General features: G+C 37.0%; 1 protein-coding gene across 2 annotated transcripts in view; it reads right to left on the bottom strand.

Moving 5' to 3' along the window:
• Positions 1-15,236, bottom strand: part of LOC122537684 (discoidin domain-containing receptor 2-like) — a 99,659-nt gene extending 84,423 nt beyond the window's left edge. For both annotated transcript variants that reach the window (XM_043671059.1, XM_043671061.1), the window contains exon 1: positions 15,107-15,236. In XM_043671059.1, the coding sequence (XP_043526994.1) occupies positions 15,107-15,197 (91 nt within the window). In that variant the 5' untranslated portion in view covers positions 15,198-15,236. The remainder of the gene's footprint in view (positions 1-15,106) is intronic.
• Between the last annotated feature and the right edge of the window lie 337 nt (positions 15,237-15,573).

Genomic DNA, 15,573 nt, shown 5'->3' with positions numbered 1-15,573 from the left:
TTTCCCTAAAAACTAAAAGAAAAAAAAAAAAAAAAAAAAAAGAGAAGATGAAGGGAGGGATCATCGACGTGCAAATCAGATCGTATCTCCTTAACCTACGCCCTCGAGCCCTCAAGCGTGATCTTCATTTCAAATCAACCGCTTGCTCGAGATATTACATTGCAGTGGGGGGAAAGTTTAATAGGCGGGAAGGGCGAGAAAGAAAAAGGAAAAGAAAGGAAAAAGAAGAAATAATATTCGCGGCGCGTGGACAGATCGGGCATCGCCAAGCCGAAGGAAGTTTCTTTCAAGTCCAAGGGAGAGGAGATGAGAATCGAAGATTAACCGACGACAGGACTTTGGATCGGACAAGATGACGTTTCCAGCTCGGCCTGGCGTTCCACGTAGTCGACGGGGAACTGTTCTGCATTTCAAATCCGCGAAAAGCCGGGAAGCTTTTCGTCACGGACGGTCGATTCAGTCGGCTGAAGGAGAAACGCCCCGATGGAAAGGGGACAAGCCTCTCTCGTTTGGACAACCGTGGGATCATCCACTTTATTCTTTCGAATGACGTGCCGCGGCGTACGCTTCTTTTCTTCTTTTTTTTTTTTCGATTTATTAATTCAATGATGATCAAATACAGTCTGTGGTTATTGAAAATTGGAATTTCGAACATCTTGGAAGCTTTTTGGTAAGATTGAGGAATTCGAATAGGTAATTTAAGGACGACGTTTGAACGTGTTTGAAGTGAAAAAGTTACTTGTCAATGTCCAACAAGTTTTTTTTCTTCAACTATGCAGCTCCTGACCATTATTATTGAATTAGACTCAGTCGAAGTTTTCAACGTCTTATGAGCTTTGTGATAAGAAACTGAAGCGCTCGAAGGAAATTAAACAATGGATTTATAATGTATATTTACGTTGTCTGATTTTTGAGGAAGCTGAGTATTTCTTCAATGTATTCAGTGTTATTAAAATGATTATCTCGGAAGTTAAGTAGAAAGTTCGCGTAAGAATTATTTCAGGGAGATAAGTAAAAGAATTTTATGCATACAGATAATGTTGCTTTAATATAATAAATGAAATCTTCTTTCGATATCGTAGAAACTTCTTCTGACACCGCACAAACAGTTTCGATAAATTTAAAAAAAAATCTAAACGCAAATTTCAAGTAATATCATACATTTTTTACGTTGTGATAACAATCATTAAATTTTACAATTAAATAGTCATACTTTTCTCTCATATCCGTCGTAAACTCCGAAAGGGAAATTATTGAAAATTCTCCTTGAAGACAAATCGATCCCGACTCTCTTTCCAGATTCTCTTTCAGAGAATTTCCGAGTGCCGTTATCATGGCGCAGAGGCGGGAGGAACGCGCAGGCATATTTTCTTTGATAAGCAATGAATGCTATTCCTGCAGAGTGTGCACGCATCTCCAAAATTGCTATTTTCTAAAGCCGAGGCTGCGCTCGACACCCGATTCGCTAAACTCAGATTGGGACACGAGATCGTACCGAAACTCGTCTGCATTCGAGATGGAGTAGGTCAGACGTTTCTATCAGAAGTTCTCCCATAGAAAATGGAAGATCCGATAGGGGAGGGAAAGAAAAAGGAGAAGAAGAAGAACGAAGGAAAGCACGAGAGAGAGAACGGAAAGAAAAAGTGGTAAAAGGAAGGGGATGGCGTGGAATTTTACTTAAGTCGACGAACTTCCGACGAGTGATCGACGAGAAGGGAAACGTTGAAGCTTGATCCAAGGCTGACGATAGTTGTGGAAATAAATTGTAACATTGTTTCGAACAAACACGTTCACGCAACGTACTCTCTAATTGTCGTAACGTTTACCCTTGCAAATTTAATTTATTCCTGCACATTTGTCTCTCTAGTTCACGGATTATTTCGTGGTCGTACGTTTTGGTTTATTGGACGAATTACCTACGAATGGAAGTTAAAATATTTCTGAAGTTATTTCAAAGGAGGTTTGTTTATTTATCTGAAAAAGGGAGTAATTTAATGTAATGGATTTTTGTTACAAGTGAATGCGCAGAAGATACACAAAGATCAATTTTACGTTTAGAAGAATAAATTTTATTTAAAGGGGAATAAAAATTGAAATATTTTTGAAGTTTTAAGGCAGACATTCTATTTCGAGGGAGATTGTTTAATTACTTTTCTTGTACGAAGTATTTTATTTTTTTAAATTACAGAATCACATTTTTTTTTAATACGTTCAAGCGTTTCTTGTAGCAGTTTGATAGACATTTTCAATTTTAATTTTGCAAAGCTTATGACAAATATAAGAAAACATCTTATCGAGGAATAGATTTTTTTTCTTTTTGTTCAGATGGGTCAGCTTATATCTACGTCAAATATTATATGACACTTCATTTGAAAGAAATGAATTTGATCTTCATACGCATTCACCTGCAGAAATACTAGTTATATTGGGTAATACTTTTTTTTTTTAAAACCAATCAACTTTTATCCGAAACGTTTTTCGATATAATTAATAGCTTTGATAACATTTCAGCTTCCACCCTCAGGCGATTCATCCGGTACATTGCTCGAAATAAAATAGATCAATTCAGATAGCTTTATTTAATATAAAATATTCTCCGAGCAACAACAACTAACCGTATTTTCTTACAAAATAATTCATGGACATTTATAATTCAAGTTGCGTTTCGTCCATTAGCAAATATCGTTCGCTTGATTTCCATCGATTCTTCATTCGAAAAACATTTTGTCAGGAGAAATAAGGTTCTTCCGCGGAAAATGTTCGTTTATTCAGTCTGTTATTAATTTAATCAATCCTTAATTTAATCGCATTTGTTTAATATGTCTGAACGAGTTATGAATTTTTCTGGAGCGTTTACAAAGAAACATCTGTTCGAAATTATTCAGGTTCAATCTTATTTTCACTGTTTCCAAATCATTTACTCATTACTTGTCGTTTTATTATTTACTGCGTGATAGAAATTATACGAGTTAAACAAACATTTACCAAATTAGGAATTAAGAAACAAAATAAAAAATTAAAATAAAAATCTACGATTCCTGAAAATGACTACAATTACCAGACTGGTCAAAATTCGTAATTTTTCTTTGAAATTTCACAGAGTTCAGACAACGCAGTTTTAGAGAATTGAATGATTCTTCCTAAAATGTATGAATAAAAATTGCGTTCTCTATTATACTGTTTCTCTTTTCCATTTCTTGCACTTGAATTTCTACAACGCAAGTTTTGTACCTTTCAATTTTCTCTCTTTCTCGCTGGTGCTAATAAAATTTTCTGTTCTATATATTATGTAAGTACCGAATTAATTCAAACAGTTTCACTTTTCGGAAATACATACAAAATAATATATATAAAACATGTTAGAAACGACATTGGAAGGCATTTAATTAACCGGGGCAACGTTGAAACGATATTAAAATAATATAGCCTCTTACGAATTTGAAACAGAACTCGAAGTATCTTTTAGATTGGAATGTTCCAGAAGATTTCCAACCATGTCGGAATCATTTTCACGTGATATACCGAAGTTGGTTAATTCGTTACTGTCTGAAAGATGCAACGACGCGTAGAAATCTTCCTCGTTTGACCAATTTGGCCCAGTTACCGAACTCCTCTAACGTCGTTAAACCTCTCTGCCCTCAATTTATGGGAACTCTTCGCGCCCCGGCGAGAGCGTATAGATCGCCGAGAGAACGAATCGAAGCGCGTGTGACCCGACGAACCGGCGTCGGGAATAATAAAAGGGTGGCTCGTCAGCTTTCTTCGCGCGAATCTCTTCGCGATTTTCCCGTTAAAAAGTATTAAACGTTTCACGAGGTATTTATGACAGATTTCATGATTTATTTATGCGACTTTACTTCTGTGAAATATTAACGCGGCCATATTTTCGCTAAGATCGTACTCCGAAACGTTTAATGGCGCGAATCGTGCAGAAACGTCAACTGTTGTTTCGGAAATCGTACTTCTCCGAATTTGCCGGTCTAATTAGGAACGCTGCGAAAATTTAATGAACAGTTGGAATGGTACTTCACGTCGAGAACGATCTTACACGATTTGATCTATTTCGACTCGTTGCAGCTAATTTCGTACTTCAAACTGTACTGTTCGTTCATATTTTCGGTTCTGCGAGTTGCTCAATTAATTCTGTGATTCTACATCCGATTCTGAATCTCGCTGATATTATAATACGTATCGGGAATTCAAATAGGAAAATAAACTAAACGAATGAAATAAGTAATGAAAGAAACAATGAGCCTGATAGACCAAGTCAATCCATTCGATACAGCACTGGTTCAAGAGAGCAGATATTTACACATTTACACATATCGTTCGATACACCAAGTCTTCAGTTTTACCTGGCCCCAAGCTTGGGACCATGTTTTGGGTTGTTCTTCGAACCACTGTGCAACGGCCAGGCTCAGCCGCCAGACCTCGACACACAAACACAACTAGCAATAACTGTCAATTCAGTTTGGTTCCGTCATTGAAATCAGAAAGCGACACGAAGGCTCTTCCCAACTACGCCGACGAGTATGCACGACAACTACGAGGACAACCCTCGATGAACGTTTGCTCGAGTGTGCACAAAGTAATCATTTTCTCCCGGACAATGGTGGCCCTTATGCATGTTACAGCAGTTACCCGGAGCCGGGTAGACACCTTTCGGAAGATCGGGCGTTGCGCCGAGGCTGTCCACTGGCAAAGAACCACGGCGAGAGCGAGAGACGAGGAGAAGGCGACGACGGGACCAAAACGGGAAACAAAGAGAAAGACCAGAAGTCCTCGACAACGTCTCGAGATGGTAGCCGGAGTGCGTCCTGTGCTTGCACTTATCTTTGTGCCACTGTTTGCCCAACCACCAAGACAGACCATTTACCATAACGAGGGAAACGGAAGCTTCGAGCAGAACTCCTTAACGCCTGGCGAAAGCTTGCAACAATGGTTCGCCCGCCCGTCAACTCTCCCATCTCCGACCTTCTCCGCAACTGCAGCCTTCCAGCCCTACCTCTTTCTCTCCTTTCTTCCTTTCTTTCTACGCCGCTCGGTTGCTCCTTCAACCTCGCGCGTCCTTATGCCCCCATCTTTGCTCGCCGCTGTTTTAAACGACCCTCCGCGCTTTCGTTTACTCGTCACCGGCGCGCCGTTGCAACGGCGACGAGAGAGTAATCGCGCTAACCTTTTGCGGATACGATGCGACTGTTGACCGTACCTACGTTGTTCCCGAGCTCGATGACCGTAAGACGATGGAACGAACGAAGCTTTTAGCTTCAGAGGGCGGTGGGGGACGTTTGTTGGTGGAAACAGAAGGGGAGGATGTATGGTACGAGCGAGGTCGTACGGAGAATAATTCTGGCGATTCTTCCTTGAGGATTTCTTCCTTTGGTTAATTACCATTGCTTTGTCTCGATTAAACGTGGCTCGACATGAGAGAATTGCGAGGAATATCGAGGGAAATTTCTTCACGCGGATTTACTTCAGCCTCGAGTTGTTCGAAGTAAAATTTTCGATGTTTCAGCGAGGGAAGAATTGGTATATTTGTTGCTGGAAACAGAAGGCAAGGAGTGGTATGGAGAATAATTCTGCCGATTCTTCCGAGAGATTCCTTGATGATTTCTTTGGTTAACTAGTTTCGTCTTGATTTAACGAACTTGGTTTGACGATTCTAAAGAAAATTTCTTCATAGAGATTTAGTATAGTCTAGTGAACGAGCAATTACTAAATAAAATTTTTTAATGTACTATTAAATAAATAAATGTGACTTTTATTTATTTACTAATACATTACTAAATAAAATTTTTCAATGTATTAGTAAATAAATGAATGTGACTTCTTCAGCTTCATGTTCTATAATTTTGCCTTTTTTAAATCCAAGTGCATACAATATTGGAAAGTAATTCTAGGTTTGCTCTTTTAATTAAAAACTAGAGTTGTTTCGGGAGAACGCTTTTGCTTCGATCATCTGCGATATAAATGCAACTAACACTCGGACGCTTTTTATCAATTAAAAAATATATTTTTCTACAACATCCAAATACTGACGAGTGAACAAGAATTTATACTGACTCGGGAACAATAACTTGATTTCATTCGTACGTATTCATACGAAGCAAGCTAATGATAAATTGAATTCTCAATTCAGAAATAATATTCTAACTGTGTCATTTCCTTTAGAAACTCCCACTTCATTATGTCATGATTTATCATCAATTTAAATTACGTATTTTTACTCAGTCTTCAGCAAGATACATATATCATACTGATGTCGTTTTCAGCGTAAAAGCAACTTATTGTATCTTCGTCATCAATTATTATGAATTATACTTAACCAAACCATCATTTGTCATTACCTTGAATTTTTATTCACATTCGTTTTATTGAAATTAATCATCAACGAAAGTAACTTTGTCGTTTCTTCATCATCGATCATTATTTCCTTTGGAAACTCTCGTTGAATCGATTTATCGTTCAACTTGAATTTGATATCTTCGTTCGCCGTTTCGTTGAAATCACTCGTCGGTAAATGCGTTACGATTCGCAGCAAATCAAACAGCCATCGGTCGGGCTACAAGTTCGAGTTTCCCTCTCGACGATAGCCAGTCTCGTTGAAGAGACAGTCAGCTGATTGACGTCAGTGTCTCGAGGCTGCGCATCGCGGACAATTGACTTCCATTGGCTCCTGAAGAGTAATCACTGTCTTCGTTTTCTCGTTTGCGTTCGGAAATCGATAAGATCAAAATGGGCCGACGTTGGCTATCGTAAACAACGTGCTGGAAATCGCATCGAACTGGGAAGAAAGCACCGTCGCAACGGGAACGTAAAAAGCTCAGCTCGTGATCGATGCGACAGGCATGCACAGCGTCGAACAAACGGAACAAACATCCCGTCCTATCCGTTCTCGTGAATGTCCGACCAGTCAAGTCGTTCGAGTGACACTCGTTTCTCCACTGATCATCCATTTCCGATTAGATTTCTGACAATTAGCTTGGTCAATGGTGAATTTACGAGGTGGACGAAACAAGCATCAACCTTCGTTAGACGACGAGAATTGAGGATCGTCTAAGAGGACTATTTTTTTTTTTTAGAAGAACATGTTGTATAAGAGAAACCATGTTCGCGAAGATGAAGTCTTTGCGAAGATGAAAGATATTTTCCACAGCTTTCGATTTGTCAGTCTTCTGAGTGAATGTTTTCCAAATTGAATTAAAAACGACCAGAAAAGGTTCAGTTAAATTAACATTATTAAATTTTCGTAGTGTCTTAGTTTTACTTTGGGAATTAAATACGTGTATCTGTTACATTTTTCGAATATTTAAAAGAACGTCGGTGGCGTTAGCCGCGCGGTCTAGTTAAATCAACGCTATTAAATTCCTCTAGTTGCACGAGAGAGCACGGGACGACTCTATTTAATTAGAATACGAAACAAATAAATATGACGTGGTGCGCGAAGAATTTTCATGGCGGTGTACGGCTGTGTACGTTACTCCTTACGGTCAGTGTACAAATATCTTCGCGAGCCACTGCGTGTTTCTAGCCGCGACGGGCTCACAAAAGGAAAATTCTTGAATGCTCTTTGTAAACGTTCCAGCCACCGCGAAGCTTTATACAGCTTATGCACCGGTCGACGTTCCGTTTCGTTTCGCTTTTCTTAATCTTTCATTCGCGACTGTAAGGCGGGCACGTTCGCGTCAAAGTTTCGGGAAATTCTAAGCGACAGTCGCGATGCACCGGGTATTCTTTCCCTTCGGAATATTATTTCAGAAAAAATATTGAGATTCGTGGCACGCTGGTTTCCGTTTTACCTGACATTAATTTCAAAATCATGTCATTACTCTGTCTCTGTCTCTCATGTATTTATCGATTCATTAATAACAGAACAGAGGAACGTACGCAGCCAGAGCGAAGCACTATGGGAAAGGAGCTTCTAAAAATTTCAAACAACCATTCCACCGGTATACAGACAACCCTGCTGTTCTCGTTTTCGACCCGATCCATTCCCCTGTTCCCTCGTTTGCTGTTAATTTTCTTCTTTCCGGTAAACAGTGACTAAATCGTACGCTGTAGACGAAGAACAAATTTATTTAGCGATATTTTTTGACGTTACTTCCTACTTTCTGCATATGTACATATGTACGTATGTCGCGTGGTATTGGTATAAAAGCACCATAAAATTTTCAATTCTTCAAAATCTGATTAGTAATATGTAGACTACGAAATTTTATGTATATACAGTTACTCACAGTTAATATCCGAACGCTAAATATTTAAACACAGAAGTTCAACCGTGCTATTATCGTTAAACTAACAATTTCCAATTTGTTCTTCTTACTTTGATTCGTATAGTACCCCATCGTGCTTTTGTATTAAAACCTATCGAACGTTGAATAAATAAACGAAATAGGACATCAATGTGAAACTCTTTTATTTATTACTATAAACATTATCAAAGATATTTATACCGTAAACGCATTCCGCGAAATTTTACATTTTAGAATTTTCTACAAACTCGTCCCGAGTTCAGTTCCTGTGATCGAACGAGGGAAAAGCCTTGAGCAAAAGCTCACGACATAGTTAGTCGTCGTTTTCCAGGTCGAGGTTAGAATTTTGACGTAGAACTATGTCCTTCTCGGCACTGGGAGTAGGAGGTAACCTCGACAGCACGTATTTAAGGAAGAAAAATACATCACACTTCGAACGTTAATATCATCGAAACTAATAATCCTAGGGTAATAAACAATAAGTCACTAGATAGCTTATAGAGTCCCATTTATGGTAAAATAAATTTTAAACTACCATCCTTTAACCCTTGGGCACAGTAGCGTCAGAAGGTTAATCTATGTTCTGTGTTTAGAAGAAAAACCTGGTTGTGGAAAATTAATTTTTATTTCTGAGAAATTATATATCTGGAGAGAAATCAAAGAAAAATAATAGCAATCGTATCACATTTATGCCATGTGAAATTGTAAAAGTTATACAATATCGAACATATGCCGTGTGTAGTAAAAACGCGAGAATATTCGAGTACTTAGGAAAAAGGCATTAGTGTAAAACATTTTGAAATTTCATTAATACTATAACGAGAGACGAGCGTTATGATTGAAGTAATGAAATTTGGAACCAATTTAAAAAATGTGTGTAAAAGTTAGAAAATATTCATTGCAGACATATATTTAGTAAAAAATTAATTTACAGGGTAAATGAACATCTTAACCAATCTTTCAACATATTTCCAATTTTAATATACTGAACTGAACATTTTAATAGAACGTTCGATTATGAAAATATTTGAATAATGAACATTGTGATAAAATTCTATTTTATACTTATATTAAATATTTTCTAATATATCTTATATATATGTATCTTTAGATTTGTTTCAAACTTAAATAATATGATATAAACACGACAATCACTACAATGTTAGCGAAACGTCAAAGTGTTTTACACGGTAATATTCATATCATATTCATATAATATAATATAATATTATATATATTATAATATTATACATTATATATTATAATAATAATATTATATATATAATATATCTTATAATATATTATATATATAATATAATATCTTATAATATAATATTACATATATAATATAATATAATATAATATATTAAAATATTATAATACTATATATTATATATTATTATAATATTATATATTATATAGTATATAATATTATAACATTATATATTATAGTAATAATATAATATAATATTCACATCACGGTAATATCAAACAGTTCCCACAAATGTTCGAATACCATCACGAATAACTCGATATAAACAACTTCAACGACGTGGAACTGTAAATTCTGGTGACACAACGCCACGAAATAATGACAGTTGACATAGTTCAACGTTTATTTTTTCTTCGCCGTTCGCGAAAGACGTTTACTTTGGCAACTCTGGAGCCGGACGTATAGTCGCGGAATACATCTGGAGTTTCGAGCACGTATAAGGTCTGTTTTATGGGCGGCGGATAAAGAAAAGTTTCGAAGGTTCAAGCGTACGTATACGGAATTTTTTCGATCCTTTCGTATGCCGGGTGGAACGATATTTCAGGTATGTGATGAGAGCCGGAGACGTGGCGTGGAGCTTCTTTATTGCGCCACTGTGAAAACATCGATAATCTTGGAAACTTTGTACGCGTCTTCGGCAATTCATGGGGCACCGTGCTGTTTCCTGAAGCGTGGTAATTGTTTGTTCAGAGAGGAAGGGCATCCAGGGTAATACGGGAAGATTTTCGTTGTTAGATGTGATTCAGATCCTTACGACACAGAAATTTGATCTTCGCGATATTCGAATTGGAACTTTGAAATATACATACACGCAGATTTTATAGGATATTTGAACATCCAAAAATTATTGAGATTGCGCGCAATACGCAAAAATATATGAAATATTGAATAATAAAATGCTCGTTATGATATTAAACAAATTTCTACTTACGTTAAATTTCCTTTAATTATATCAATGAAGATACGAATTTCTTGTGATTGGTCACTTGCAAACAAATTTCAGATAGATAAATAGAAATGATTTTGTATAATTTTTATTTTATTCTAAGGTTCTAAATAAACAGACGGATTCTGAACAAATGGCGATGTTATTTATTCAATAATAGGAAACGTTAATAAATTAAAACATGAAACCGCAAAATTTGCTATCATCGTGGATACTAGATATAATTATCACGTATACGTTAAAGTGTACTAATTGTGCTCCCGTTATTACTATAATTATAATCAGAATAAATGTTTTATTCGCGTTCACATGATAATTGTATATAGATCCGTGAGAGCGTGTTTTCAATATAAGAAACATTGCAATATAAGAAACATTGTTAATATTATCGATATTATGAAATCAACAAATTAATTGATGATTAACGACTCGTTCAAAACTCTTTTCTTTCAGTTTTAGATATTTGATGTTGGACAGATGCATGTAGATTCCTGTGACTGACTGTATGTCTGACCGTGCGCGATGTATTTCACTTGAAGTTATTGAATTGTCGTTTGAGAGAAGGTATAATTCATTAATAGAGTAAACAAATGTATTCACTTGCATCTTGTTATACGGAAGAAGAGAGAAAAGTCCTCTGCTGTTGTGCATATATTCAAAATTTGACAGATGTACGTAGACTTCTGTTGCTATATATAGAGCAGAGTTGCTAGACTCTGAGTCTGACTATATGCGGAGTATTCCACTGGAGCTAATAAAATATTCGTTCGGGAGAAGATATATCAATTTCCGAAGTCCCTGGCGACTTATACAATAATTCTCCAACTTTGCTTCGTTCTCCGCACAAGAACGTACATTAACCCCATATCGCCCACAAAATAAAATTTCTCAAACACCCGTGAATCAAGCAACGAGCCAAAATTTAATAACAACAATGAAAGACCAACGTCCGAGGGGGCAATTTCGAGGCCGCGTCGGCACATTGTGCGTCGATAAATCATCTCTCCCTCGGTCGAGTTTTCTTTTCAGAAGGGTAAAAAAAAAAAAAAAAAAAAAAAAAAAAAAAAAAAAGAAGAAAGAAAAAGACATTCCGGAACGCAGACGAGTTTTCCCAATGGCGAGGAACCCGAACGAAACCCCCGGCATCGTTTAATATACATAGAACGTCGACAGAGCAATCGATGGGAACTTGCTTATTGGCAATTTGTCGAGTGACGGAGATGGGACGCGAGCATCTAGTAACGACGAGGTTGTTTCCCGAAGACGGGGTCTCTCTGCCTCACGGCGTAAAATCGGTCCCTATCCTCGGCCATCGGATGCACGACGACGAGAGAGAGGTGACCGAGAGTCTTCCGCGGGATGCAATTTATCCTGTCGCATTAGGTTCAAAATAATTGATCCCCCGGGCGGGCGCGGAATAGCGAGTCATTACTCGAGACTGATGGCGCCCCCATCGGCCGTGCTTGGAAAATAAAAACTCGGAGATCAGCTGTTCTCGGTGAAGTAGGAACACATTCCCTTCCGGAACTTCGAACCGGATAGAACCAGTTCCCTGCGGTTGCGACGCTGACGAAATTCACCACAGTTGACTCTGGGAAGCTTCCCCTGGCTTCGCTATTTCCTGCCGGTTCGACGACTTTCGAAATTGATCTTTTTTTTACTCGACTGCGAGAGGACTCCAGGCGTTGGTAGCCAGTTATTTTGATTTGATTTCCGCTGGGAGAAATTGATTCGTAGTTTGATTCAATATTAATGGAGGTTGATTCGCGTTTTCGCCCGATGTCGAAAGAAACTGATTCGATATCAAGAGGGTGTCATTTGTATTTTAATTTAACACTAAATGGAAATTCTGATTTCTATTTCGATTAGATGTCGAAACGAACTGGTTTGTATTTTTAATTTGTTAGTTTGACGAGTCTGGTACTGAGAAACACTCGTTTGATACTTTAATTTGATACCGAAAGGAATTTGGTGTATAGATTGATTAAAAGTTGAATTTTACATCGTATTTTTATTTGCAGTTGAAAGAAACTAACTCGTACTTTGATCCGATGGTAATTAATATTTAGAATCAGAGACATTCATCTACATTTTAATTCGATAGGATTTGATTCTGGGAGAAACCGACGTGTATTTTAATTGGTTATTAAAAAAAGAAAAAATTGGTTTGCATTTTGATTCAACACCGAAAGAAACCGACATACTTTTAAATTGACTTGCATTTTAATTTGATACCGGCTTTGATATTCATTTTGATAACGAAAGAAACTGCCAGGCCGATCTTTCAGCACGTTGATTAATGGCTTGGGGTATTATATTTATTTAATCAATATCGAAGCGCTAAGAATAGTTCGTAAATAGCTACGAAGAAACAAACATGAATTTTTGAAATACATCCTGACGTTTGACAGTTAATTAATTTTGACGTTCACGTATTTTCGGTGTTTTGTACGGTCGACGAAATAAAAATGAATTTTTAAGCTTCATTCCGATATTTAATTCGAACGTTATAGATTGAATTCATTGATTAATTTAGTTGTTTTTACACACCATATAAATAATATATAAAGCTGTGAATTAATGTAAACGAAATATTCGATGAATAAAAGAATTCGCGAATCGTACAATGATAAATAGGCGAAGCTGACTATCGCGTGATATTTTTCAAACCTTATTCTCGGTGAAGTAACTTATAACCAGAGGTTGACAAGCAATACGTCTTAATTCCCTATTACGGCAGTCTTGTTTCCTTGCGGGAAAGAAAGAAACGATAATTGATTGCAGTTTTCAGATCTAGAATTTGAAAATTAACATGCTCGCTATTAAATATTTAATCATATACGGTACACTCGTAATAATCAAACAGGGAATAATTTTATCCACGACTGAATTAAACAGCACTTTTCTCTTTCTACATTTTCCATCTGGATTTTTGTATTACACCTTTCTTCTATTGAATTAATATTTCTTAAGATATTCTGGTATATTATTATTATTATATTATTACATTTTTACTAACCTAGAATTTATCTTAGAATTCCCACTAAAATTTGTAATTTAATAATTGATAATCTATATAGTAATAACTATAGTCAAATCAATTGTTAAATTATTAATAATTTAATGTCAGGGTCAAACGATAAAACGTCAATTCTTCGTCGTCTAATGTTCAAAGTTCAATATAGCGATGAAAAAAAAATCGCGTCCCTCATAAGCAGAAGACTTCAATCGTATGAGATCGTGGTGGACTTATTGCTCGTTACAAAAAATTCTTTCAGCATTTTCAGAGACAGCGTTTGAGGTCTTATAATTTTCGAAAAAAAAAAAGATTTTCACAATGTAGAAACATCTTTGAAACAGATCGATTCGACATTGTCAAAGTATTCTTTACACTTTAGAATGAGTTAAATTACTTTACTCTAAATTCTCTTTTGCGAAGCTTTTAAAATATCATCTATCAGAAAGACAGTTGTCTAAAATTTTTTTGCACAGCTACTCTACGTGTATCGACCAATAAATTCAAAAGCCCCGTGAAATCGTTGCACGAGACGCAAGAAAGTGAATTCTTCTGGAGAATCACGTGCGATTTTTCAGTGAAACGCTTGGACATTCGTCGATCAAACGCGAATTACACTTCATCAGTGCTAAAATCGTTGCACAATTCGGCAACTGATGAAATCCAGCATATTGATATGGGGTAGAGGATGAACGGATGAAACACGGTTGGTCAAATCTGGCGTAATAATTGAATCCGGTATCAAATTTCACGACATTTAATAGATATTGTCAAAGATAATGTGTTTCGCGGCACCGCGAAACGGCGAGGAAAACCGTGTCGTTTAAAATGAAATTTGTATCCACGCGACCGTCGCTTTCATATTCATGGTCTATTAAAATTCGCCAACTATACATAGAGCGTAGCGAAATGATTGAAACCTGAATAAAACACGGATACCGGCTGGTGTGTATAGCGTATTCTCTGGCGTGCGTGTGGAATTTGTCTAATTAATAATCGCAAATAGTAGCGTGCAGTAAATTGTCGGTAAAGTGTGCGCGAGTGCAATTTGCCCGGGGATCGTTTAAAAAATTCAGAACAAAAAGGAAGGGAAGAGAAAACTGCGGGTTGTTTCTCATTCGACGAAACGACCGGAACGAAGATGATTCTACGTGAAATATCTAAACCATGTGACTACGAATTTTTATTCTAGTCGCTCATGGAAATATATATACAGACAAATAAAAATTTCGAAAATGATAAAGTCTGTTACGATGTTATTTTCCGATTTACATTCCTCGTAAAACGTTAAAGAACATTTCGAGAGTAAATAAAATATAAAAGATCTCTAAATTTTATGTTAGACATCTTCTTGTAGAAAGTGTAACTCCTTCTTATTCGTTGGAATATAAATTGTTGTACAAGGATAACAACTGATTGTAAAAGTTTGTTAATTGAAATTTAAAGATACGCAAATGTTTGACGATCGTAAGCTCAAACGAGAACATTCGAGAATAACTTACTTCTTTTCACGTAGAGTCATCCTCCACTTTTTGATCGAGCCGTGTGTATAGAACAGAGATGAAAAGAGAGAGAGAAAAAAAAGGAACGAAAGGTAGAAGTGTCAATCTACTCACGTATATCGAGTGCTCGAACATCGATGCCGGGCCCGAACAGCGTCAGCAGCGCGCAGAACTTGGCAATTATTGGCAGGCAATCAGTCTTCATGGTCGTCGTGGTGCGGTGTCTTCATGGAAGCTCGTGGCAATCGCCTGAAAACACATCGAAGCAAAAAATTTACTCCCAAGTTTATATACTTTCGAGCGCGCAGGCTGGTGAAAATTACTTTCTTAAGTTTCTCGCTACTTTCTCGCCCCCCTCCGCCCCCCCCTCCGCCCCCGCTTTCCGTCATTTTTAGAACGCGAAACTTCGCGGCGAATGCGTGCCACGAGTGTAAATTTAAATTACGTCAAATTCAATGAGAAGCCGAGAATTCTGTAAATTTTTCAACTCTTCCAATTATCGTTACGTGTCAGGACCTCAGGAAACAGAAGAAGTCGCATGTTCCATAAAACTCGCACATTTGTCAAGACTTTCAGTTTAT

The sequence above is a fragment of the Frieseomelitta varia genome, unplaced genomic scaffold (genome assembly GCF_011392965.1).
Source record: "Frieseomelitta varia isolate USP_RPSP 00005682 unplaced genomic scaffold, Fvar_1.2 scaffold_924, whole genome shotgun sequence".
NCBI classification, from domain to species: Eukaryota; Metazoa; Arthropoda; class Insecta; order Hymenoptera; family Apidae; genus Frieseomelitta; species Frieseomelitta varia.
This window is presented reverse-complemented; position numbering and strand designations above follow the sequence as displayed.